The sequence below is a fragment of the Drosophila sechellia genome, chromosome 3R, assembly GCF_004382195.2.
Source record: "Drosophila sechellia strain sech25 chromosome 3R, ASM438219v1, whole genome shotgun sequence".
NCBI classification, from domain to species: Eukaryota; Metazoa; Arthropoda; class Insecta; order Diptera; family Drosophilidae; genus Drosophila; species Drosophila sechellia.
Genome location: NC_045952.1, coordinates 20,414,753 through 20,425,390, shown reverse-complemented (window position 1 = coordinate 20,425,390; position 10,638 = coordinate 20,414,753). Strand labels below are relative to the sequence as shown.

The window sequence follows — 10,638 nt, the reverse complement described above, 5'->3', positions numbered from 1 at the left end:
TATAAAATAAAGTTTTCTAAAGACTATCTGGATATCTCAATTACATAACGATTTAACAATTCAATGAAAAAGTCATTTTACAACACAGCATATGATCGTTATATGATCCTATGTAAGTGTTACAGCGTTGAATGCTTACATACATATATTAAATAATCGTAACATTTATTTCGAAATTAGGAGATTGGTCTCAGTTATTTAAGGTATTCCCGTCTTCGACCTGATAAGATAGCCCTGTTTTGCGACTGCTGTTGATGCTGCTGTTGCCATAGCAATTTCAGATGGCCAAGTTCGAGCAATTTGCTGGGCAAATCAACGACATGCAAAGCACTTTTGTTTATTTCGTTGATTGTTCCCACAATTTTCGTACAATGCCGGAAAATGTACGTGCCCAATCGTTGTTACTGTAATTGCCCTCAAAAACAAAAAAAAAAAAAAAAGAGAAAAAAGAAAAAAAAAGAGACCAAAGCGAACAGAAAATAAAGAAGATGAGGGAAAATATAAATCATACAACGTGAAAATTCTTTTCAAATGCCAAACAAAGGCGAAGTCCCAGAGGGGAAGCGTGGGTGGGGGCCACTCGAGGGGGATTCCCCCTGCTTGACAGACTCGAAAGATCTCTCAGATGCGCGCTGTAATCGTTCCCAGTTTTCGGATAGGACAGCGAAGATGTTGCTCAGAAGATACGGTAGGGGAAGATCACGTACAGCATGAAATGGGGGCGTCATTTACATTGGCTTGTGGAGGAGCGAGCTTAGAGCCAGGATCTCTTCCCATCGCCACGGATCGTGAGCGTGTGAATCAAAAGCAAAAGTGTGAGATGAGCTGGCCAACTTGGTCGTGGGATGGGGCAGCCTAATACATAAGTACTCGTAGATCTCTGAAACGTGATCTTAAAATGGAAACGTGTTGCCTTGTTATTGAGATGTCGAGACCCTTGCTTGAATGAGAGGCTTAATAACCGTTTCAAGGAACCAAATGAAACTTTTCAACACCATTGCGAGTTCATAGGTAAATTGAACAGGATTGCAAGACCCCAAGGGAACAACTCTAGCTTCATCCTTCTGACAGCTCAGTAGTGAGAAATTTCACTCTCACTTGTCATTGTCAAAGCAAAGATTGTTTCAAAAGTTAAGTTGCCAGCAAGTGTGCGTGTTTCATGTCCATTCGAATCGAGGCTTTAAGTCAACCAGTCAAGTTCTGTGTAGGAAAAATGAATATTGGCCATATAAACGCCAATATTCTGAGCATTTGGTTTGTCTTAGCCAGATATATGGGCTTGGTTTTCGTACGATTCAAAAGCTCGAAGGATAATACTATAGCCTTTGAGGATAGCAGCTCGAATCGACAGTGTTGGAAGTGGTTTGCAGTGATCCTGCGACTTGCGCCGCCTTGTTTTTGCGTCTATCGGTTCAACCAGTGTATTAGAAATGAAGTGATGCTGCTCCAGGTGGTTCATTTCTTACACGTTTTCGTTTTGATAACGACCTGCTTATCCATGAGTCACCTGCATATTTACCATGGCCACGAACTGATTAAGTTGCTTAACCGTTACCTTTACCTCTACCGTCAAGTAAAATCAGGCAGTAGAAGTGCCTCATTGGGATTTGGAAGTGGTCGGGAGCTACTGATGATTGCCATCTTTTTCAGTTGCCAATGTGATGAAACTTGTTAGGCCTGTTTAATGTTTCCAACGAACTATTTCTAGTAATTGTATCTGAAATGTTTTGCTTTCTGGTTTTTGTAACACAATGTGTAAATTTATTTGATAATTTAGGATTTATTTTAACGTATAATAACCAATTTCAAGCTTACTAAGCGCCCTAATCCAATTATAATTATTGATATAAGGCAAATCATAACATTTATAGAGTTGCTCAAGTAAATAAACAAATCAAACTTATAAGGAAAATAAAGTATATTGGGAAATCACTGACTTGTCCGAAGGGACAACTTTAGTCATGATTGAACGTCTGAAGAAGGTGAGCCTTCCAGCTCTCTCGGCATTTATCCTTTTTTGCAGTTACCACTATGGCAGGATCCTGGGAGTGATTTGCTTTGACATAGGCCAAAGGACCTCGGACAATTGCCTGGTGGTCCGCAATAGGCATCAATTTAAGTGGTTGTGTCTGAGTTGCCGGATCGTCAGTGTCACAGCCGTTTGCTGTTTCTGTGCACCCTATGTGGCGGAAATCGAGGATCCCTACGAGTGGTTGCTCCAATGTTTCCGTCTTTCGGCCAGTCTCATATGCGGCACCTGCATAATAGTGGTCCAGATCTGCTATGAAAAGGAGCTGCTCCGCATGATCAACAGTTTCCTGCGGCTGTTTCGACGAGTCAGACGATTGTCGTCCTTGAAACGGATTGGATTTGGAGGTAAACGGGAGTTTTTCTTGCTCCTTTTTAAATTCATCTGCCTGGTCTACGAACTGTACTGCGAAGTATGCCAGCTATGGAATCTACCCGATTTGCTATCCTGGTTTAGTACGCTATGTGAAATATTCCTGGAAATTGGCTCTCTTATGATCATACATATTGGATTCTTTGGGTACCTCAGTGTAGCCGCTCTTTATTCCGAGGTGAATAGATTCGCCCGTACCGAGCTACGTCGGCAATTGAGATCCTTGGAACGTCCTGCCGGATGTCCTGTGGGTCGCAGGCAACTGAGGATAGTGGAATATCGTGTGGATGAATGTATATCGGTATACGACGAAATCGAACGCGTAGGCCGCACATTTCATCGCCTCTTGGAACTGCCCGTTCTTGTTATATTACTCGGAAAGATATTTGCCACCACAATTCTATCGTACGAGGTAATAATCCGGGCGGAGTTGTACCCCAGTAAAATTGGAATGTGGGGTCTGGTGGTGAAGAGCTTTGCAGATGTGATACTCCTCACCTTGGCGGTCCACGAAGCGGTCAGTAGTTCACGAATGATGCGCCGCCTGAGTCTGGAGAACTTTCCGATCACTGATCACAAGGAGTGGCATGTGAAGGTTAGTTACCTCGTGGTATCCGTAACCAATAAAATTGATGTTCTTCTCTCGTTTGCAGTGGGAAATGTTCTTGAGCCGCCTGAACTTCTTCGAGTTTCGCGTTAGACCCTTGGGATTATTCGAAGTGTCCAACGAGGTCATCTTGCTGTTTCTGTCAAGTATGATCACCTACTTTACCTATGTGGTTCAGTACGGCATTCAAACCAATCGATTGTAAGATTAGACAGATGTAATTGAAATATTCACTTAATGTCAGTGTTGGTCCGGCACTTTAATATATCTAAAAGTGAAATAAATACAGTAACCATTTCGTAACAATTAATATACGATGTCATTAGCCAAATTGAAAACCAAATCCAGATAGGGGAAGAAGTGCTCGACTAACTGACTGGCTGCTCAAACAATCGGCAAACTAATTACTTAATGGGTAAATAAAGTGTATGGATGGCTTTAGGATGGTCGGGTTTGTTAGTCATGCCGCGAATACTGCGCTGCTTGAACGTTTCCAGGATATCTGCGATGCTCCTTCGCAGTTGTTTCCTGTACGGAACGGTCTTTGGAGTGATCACCTTTCGAATTGAGAGAAAGAACTCGCAGTTGGTGGCCATCAATCGAAGGGGTTACCTGTGGATCTGCCTGGTTATTAGACTTTTGGCAAGCTGTTCCTATGGCTACAGTTACTATGCCTGGTCTGGCCAATACAATGATTTGTACCTTCGGTCTTTCTTCGGTTTCCGATTGATCGGCTTTCTGATCTGCAGCGTCATTATCCTGGTGATGCAGTTTTGGTTCGGCGAGGAGCTCCTTAACCTGGTCAACCGTTTCCTTCAGCTCTTTCGGCGAATGCAAAGTTTGACAAATTTTCAGAAAAATAGATTTGGTGACAGGTCTGAATTTCTCTTGTTGTTCTCCAAAGTATTCTCCTTACTTTTCGTATTCATGGCCTTTCGATTAATGCTCTCACCCTGGTTCCTGCTAACTTTACTGTGCGATTTATACACGTCTGTCGGGACGGGAATGATAACACATTTGTGTTTCGTTGGCTATCTCAGCATTGGTGTCCTTTACAGGGACCTGAACAACTATGTTGATTGCCAACTGAGGGCCCAGTTAAGATCACTGAATGGGCAGAATAGTTCGCTGAATCCGCAACCAACACGACAGGCCATCGCGAATTTGGACAAGTGTTTGTTTCTCTATGACGAGATACACCAGGTGTCACGCAGTTTCCAGCGACTCTTCGATCTACCACTTTTTCTCAGCCTCGCACAAAGTCTGTTGGCCATGTCCATGGTTTCCTACCACGCCATTCTGCGAAGACAATACAGTTTCAACCTATGGGGCTTGGTCATCAAACTACTCATCGATGTGGTGCTGCTGACCATGTCCGTGCATTCAGCTGTTAATGGTTCTCGATTGATAAGGCGTCTGAGCTTTGAGAATTTCTATGTGACTGACAGCCAGAGTTACCACCAAATGGTGAGTCCAGGTGCTATAATCTTAAGGATTAAATATAATACTTTTCCAATCTTGTAGCTGGAGCTTTTCCTGGGCCGCCTTCACCACCAGGAGCTGCGCGTGTTTTTTTTGGGCCTCTATGAGGTCTCCAACGAACTGACCCTATTCTTCCTGTCGGCAATGCTGACCTATCTGGTCTTTCTAGTACAGTACGGTATGCAGTCGCAGCAAATTTGATTCAACGTCACGCATTGCTTGCGGCATTGCACCCTCCCAAAAACCTCGCGATACGATACACCTGCCAGGCCCACTTGCCCACCTGTCCTGCGGTTGCACGCAAATAAAACAATGAATAAAGAACGGAATTTCACAAGACAAAACTAGAAAAAAACAAAAAACAAAAACAACAAGCTCAAATCGGCAGTTGCAGGACCCAATTCCCAATTTCCGGTTAACCGTTTGTTCCGCTGCAATTTTTCCCATGAAACTTGGTCGCGGCATTAATTAAACATTCATGCTAACGTCAAGCGGAAAATTTATGCGGCACTCGGATGGTGGAGGGAGCGAGGGGGGCGCATTATCAGCGCACAGTTCACGCTAAAAGGCGCATAAAAACAAGGCCGAGGCCGTCGCTCTAATTAGCATAGGTTAGGGTACAAAGCCGGTCCTCAGAAAGACACAAAAGCCATAAAGGTGCACTTGCCACTGCACTTGTTCTTTGGCTGGCAGGTTCAGGCTCAGAAAAAAAAAAAAATAAAAAACAGAAAAAAAATAAACTGGGGACAAAGGGCCGACCAACGGCGGCGATAATAAAAAATCAAATTGCAGAGACCCAAGATGAGATGAGCACTATTATCTCGGTAGTGGAACTGGGCTCAGAATAATGACCCAATCGGTTCTGCTCCTGCTCCTGCTGAGATTTGCCTCTTTAAAGTGGAATGCTGGGGTGCCCTAAGTACCCTGTAATTCGTAGGGCTTGATGGGTTTGTAAGTCGCTTAAGATCTAAAGGATTTTAGCGAACTATTAAGTTATTTAAATTATTTGTTCTTGGCTAGAAGAGAATTTTTTTAAGTCGTGCACATGACCTTAACAAAGTTATTTTTTGGGTATCTCCCAGTCGTAGAAGAGAAGGGTGACTTAATTTTTTTGTGCGTGTTGTGTAAACGGCAAGATAATCATAAAACATGGCATTGCTCAAATAATTGTACTTCATAAGAGACATAACCGAGAATCGTAGAAAGGGCAGGGGGCGGGGGTGGAGAACGGGTGGCGGTGGTATGGGAGCGAGCCAAGTTTTCAGTCAGTTTTCCCATGATTGTTCTGCTGCCTGGGTAATTATGGGTCACTTTTTTTCATTGGATCTTTCTCTCTCCTTTCATTCGGCAATTATCATACTTACCTGCAACTATGTGCCAGGCAAAACTAAAGCTAAAGGCATAAAGCCGGAATCAAGGGAGACGAAAAAAGGAAAAAACCAAATTAATGATGCTTTCAACATTTCACTAGACAAAAGAACCAGCCGGAGCTGAAACTTGGGAGCTTGAGTGCCTGAGTGCAGGTAGTAGCGGTGCTTACTTTTGGCCAACAACCCATACAGTCCATAGCCATTCTGGGTAAAAAGTACAGCTACAGCAAGAGCGGATGGAAATCTCATCATCATTACGATGTGATTATGCCGATGAAAGCCTCGATTTCAATCAAGAGTCCAAGATTCAGAGCGGCAACCGGTAGCAACTTGCCAATCAGCAGGGAACGAAGACCCATTAGCCCTAAAAGCTTTCGGGGAGCCCGGAAACCCATCGGGAATTGCTAAAATGTAACTGGTGGTCAGTTGATTGCTATAATTCCGCCCAAATTGAGTGGCGAAATGAGAAAACACCCGCGAATGCTAAACAAAAAACCCTTCTTTTTCACCGATCGACAATGGGCGTTAAAAAGTTCTAATTTATTTATGGCTCAATTAGGCAAAGGGCTTCGAGTTGGCAGCTCGATGATGATATAAGCCTTTTTCGGCTTGATGATATAACAGCTTAAGGTAGCCGCCGGCCTGTTATCTAATCTCATCTACATGGGGCAACATCTGGTCATGAATGTTTCAACGGAAAAAAGTCAAATTTGTGGGTATCTCAATTTGAAGAATTGCCCGTGCGATGTTCAGTAATACAATTGAATTTATAAGGAAGCGAAAATATATAAATATATATATATGTATATTATTATTTTATAGAATCTTAGATCAATCCCCTGACTTACCGTCTTTGTAGCTCAATTTGATTGAATTTTGAAAATTGAACAACCAACTTTAAAGACAATAATGAGTTGTAAAAGTTTATCGTACCTTATCAACGTATCGCTTTGGTAAATTTATCACACCAATTTGTAGTTGCTCCTCAAAATTACCCCCACTAGACGCTGGGCAACCAACCAATCAAGTCAATCAATTTAGGTCATATTCAATCAAGGTATTCCAAAAAAGGTTCCGTCACGAAATGCAATGGAATTTTCTATCTTCGGAATGCACTGCTAAAATGGACTTGATTGCGTTCCGAACTGAAAAATCACGTAGATCGCTGCTGATTCCTCGATTTTATTCATGGAGCTAGTTAAAAAAAAAATGGCACATAACGGCAATTGCAGCCCAACCGATTTTAGACTACTTGCCATCTAAGTACACACACACACGTACAACTCTAGTTTTCTGCATTAAGGTGGTTCGTTTTGAGTAAATGTATAAAATGTAAATTTTTATATGAATAATAATGTATAATTTTTTTTAAGTTGTTTAAGTAATTAATTTTAATTTTAATTATTAAAGATCCAATTTTACTGGCTCTGATATATAATATGTGTTAGGTACTTTTATGAAAATACTTTGTATATCTCAAATGTACTTTGAGTAAATGGCTTACTAAGATTACAACCAAAGTCAATCGTTTAGCTTTAAAATAAGCTTCCATTTACTAGACAAATTTAGCATAGGATATAATCACATTGACCCACCCTACTGTAGCTATATACCTTGTTTATTTGTATGTGAATATTCGTATTTATATGCAGAAACCAAGTAAAGACAAAACGACTGTAAAAGTTGGAGGCAAAGAAATTGGCACGAGCGGAGCACACGTCCCGATTTTGGAGCTGGAGTTGAAGTTGGGAATGGAGCTGGAGTTGGGATGGGGATGGGAATGGGAATGGGATCTTGGGACGGAGTTTGGGGTTGGGGGCATGGCCTGAGATCTGGTTGAGTTGGCGTACAGTTTCTGGCTCAGCATTTTACGAGCGCACATATGGCGAATCCGAATACGAATCCGAATTCGAATCGCAAGTCGGGAATTGCGAGGGGGAACCCGTTTTGGGGGCGCGTAGGCGCTCGACACACGCCCAGTTGGAGGTTGAAAGTTGGATGCTGCAGGCAGAGCGCGTGTGCAACGTGCCATCTGGAGACGGAGACGGAGCCAGTTTGCAGGCAGCCGACGCAGATCAAGAACCTGGGCAAAATCTATAGCTCAAGCACTGCACAGTAGCCACGGGCCAGGCTGGATCTCTGGGATCCAACCAGGTTGGGTACCCGGGCGCAAGATAATCGATGTATACTAATTATTTGCTTTGCCTGCAACTGTTTGTCATGCTCCGCTCGGTGGCTGTACAGCTGGTCATCAGTGCCGTGGCGGTACAGCAAAAACAAAAAGCTCCAACCGATCCGACGGTAGCCAACACCCCAAAGAAAACAGAGAGAATCTGTGGCGGTGCACTGCAAAAAATATAACTACTATTGCTATTTGTTTACTCTCTAATTGGATTGCAAAAATGGAACCATGCCAGCTTAATTTATTTGATTTGCATTCCCCATTTCGCAGTTAACTCAACTGACAAATGATTTCCATTTAAGTGACAATTAGCCTTGTTCTCGATTCTTAATCTCATAAAATACATGTGTCTTTGAGACTTAGTTAGTGCACGAGGCAAATGTTTCGTTTGATGCGGATTTGAGATGGGATTCCGAGGTCGATGAATGCATACTAGTCATCATCAGATATCTGTGATTAAATATTGCCAACTTTTAAGGTTCGAATGCCACACATTTGGCTATATCGCATCATATCATACTTGTGCGAGATTTCTTCGAGTGTAGCGACTTGGACAGACGCACTTGGACAGATGCCACTGCGCCTGTGCGAGTTGATATGCTGAGCAAATATATCGCCGTCAGCTAAAATAATGGTCATCGACAGCAGCACACAGCAACAAGAGGAGCCAGCGGAGTTGTTGTCTTGGGCAAGGTTGCGGATGATTTGGAGTTTTGGAATGGGCTGGATATATGTATGTAGGTATAGACGCAGGTGTGGGGCACAGGGGACAGGGAGCAGACCACTCCACACGGTAGTCAAGTTTAGACACCTTAAGTACACAGGAAAGCGTCATTTATGCGCTCGTTCTCCAAAACGACAAGCACTGGGCGTGGCAAAAGGGGCAGCTTGCCGCAGGCAAAGAGGGTGGGGGGTGTGTGGTTGTGCTAGCCGATTAATTACACGGCCAGGAGATCAGTTTAAAGCACAGCCAAATTATGGATATCCGCAGCTGCAACAGATTGCTGCCGTTGCACTGCAGCAAGGTCAAATCGGAGCTAGTTGGCTGGACCAAACGGCTAATGCTGCATGTTGCACGCTGCACATGGCATGTTGCATGTTGCCCTGCAACACAGATCGATTTCAATCAACACTGCCCCCTGCGCATCAGCAACTTAGTTTCAAGCCTGGCAAACACAAACAACAAAAAGTACAGTCCACAAAGATCAACAACAACAGCAGCAGCAGCAGCAACATCTACAGCAAACACAGCAGCAACGTCATGGGGGCAGAGAGAGAGGGGGCGATGTTTCGTTTGGCTTTGGCCAGCTTTTTGATTTGGCCGAGACGTGTGGCAAACCCAGCGCTCAAGCTCAAAACTGGTTTGTGATTTCAGATTTGGGAGCTGCAAAATGAAAAAGCAAAAAGTTCAACAACTGCGAGCCGAGCGGCGCTGCTGCAGATGTTGTTGATCTCGTGCTGCCGCTGCTGCTGTGTTGTTGTTGTTGCTGCTGCTGAGTTGTTGTTGCTGCTGCTGTGTTGTTGTTGCTCTCGAGTCAATGCAAAGACAAGTAGCCGAGAGACACGACAAACGAGCGAATGTTGCGTAAATTACACGAAAGAATAAGAGAAACACGAAGCTTGAAAAAGCACTAAACAACGACAACAAATGGGAAAGCACACTGAGAAAATAAATTCACCAAATAAATTATAATTCTTTTGTGAATTTGCAATATGCGCTGCTAAGTATATTTCATACAATTTTTAAATAAAAAATCAGTAAATTAAAATATTTCCTGTCTTAAACATTAAATACATATATTTAATTTGAGAAGTTAAGGGCGTTTCTTCTGTGCAGGCGCAAAAAAAGAGATACAGCTGCTAAAAATAAAAATAAAATACATTAACTTCCGAAGCCCACAAATCAATATTCTTTTACGATCGACTGTAGACGACCTCAATTATTAAATGGCCAAGTTTGCCAACAGATCGCTCAGCCATTTCAAATATAACCGTCTCTTTCTAAATGGCATCTCCCTCTCTTTCTGCCGTCTATGGTCTTTCTAACACTATTGTGTGGATTCCATTTGCCATTAAGTGCGTAAATTGTGGGAAAGTGGGTCAGACACACACCGAATTTCGATTTTCGAATTTCGGTTCATCGAAAACACAAATAACGTGATGTCAGAATGTGTGCGTGTTGGAATCAGAAATCAGAAATGACGCAGTGTACCGCGTATACCGATTCGAATACGCCACCGATCGTGTGTAGGGTATTATTTTGGGAACTCCTTGTGGTCGGGGTCGCGGGGAATTTATTTGATCTGTGTGTCGCAACGTTTGCAACTGCGGTTAATGCAGGCGATAGATAAGATAGCGAAACATCGATTCCGTTGGCGGGTTCTTGACCTCATTCAATGTGCCCACTTTTGAAATATTCAAATTGTTTTCAGAACAATTTGAAAGATAAATACTTGAGTGTGGCTCGATAGTGCAATCGGTCTTTAAGTTACCAGATTACATTTAAGTACTTTTGTAAATAAAAAACGGACACCGTAATTATGGATAATAATATATGGATTGTAAAGTTCAAATATTTTTTACCATTTTTTTTAAT

At 42.7% G+C, this 10,638-nt stretch overlaps 2 protein-coding genes across 2 annotated transcripts; both read left to right on the top strand.

Annotated features, from left to right (window-relative positions):
* The first annotated feature begins 1,931 nt into the window (after positions 1-1,931).
* LOC6607340 (putative gustatory receptor 93c) lies at positions 1,932-3,258 on the top strand. The gene is made up of 2 exons (XM_002032077.2): positions 1,932-2,996; positions 3,055-3,258. Exons 1-2 carry the CDS (start codon positions 1,962-1,964, stop codon positions 3,211-3,213), a joined length of 1,194 nt encoding a protein of 397 aa, XP_002032113.1. The 5' UTR covers positions 1,932-1,961; the 3' UTR covers positions 3,214-3,258.
* Positions 3,259-3,420: 162 nt separating this feature from the next.
* Positions 3,421-4,691, top strand: LOC6607339 (putative gustatory receptor 93b). The gene is made up of 2 exons (XM_002032076.2): positions 3,421-4,475; positions 4,533-4,691. The coding sequence occupies exons 1-2, from the start codon at positions 3,441-3,443 to the stop codon at positions 4,689-4,691; spliced, it is 1,194 nt and encodes a 397-aa protein (XP_002032112.1). The 5' UTR covers positions 3,421-3,440.
* The last annotated feature ends 5,947 nt before the right edge of the window (positions 4,692-10,638 follow it).

Bases quoted from the DNA above. Each gene is read 5' to 3' on its own strand.
- LOC6607339 (XM_002032076.2), top strand. From the start codon at position 3,441: ATGGCTTTAGGATGGTCGGGTTTGTTAGTCATGCCGCGAATACTGCGC. The intron at 4,476-4,532 runs GTGAGTCCAGGT...CCAATCTTGTAG, and splicing joins GCCAGAGTTACCACCAAATG to CTGGAGCTTTTCCTGGGCCG.
- LOC6607340 (XM_002032077.2), top strand. From the start codon at position 1,962: ATGATTGAACGTCTGAAGAAGGTGAGCCTTCCAGCTCTCTCGGCATTT. The intron at 2,997-3,054 runs GTTAGTTACCTC...TCTCGTTTGCAG, and splicing joins ACAAGGAGTGGCATGTGAAG to TGGGAAATGTTCTTGAGCCG.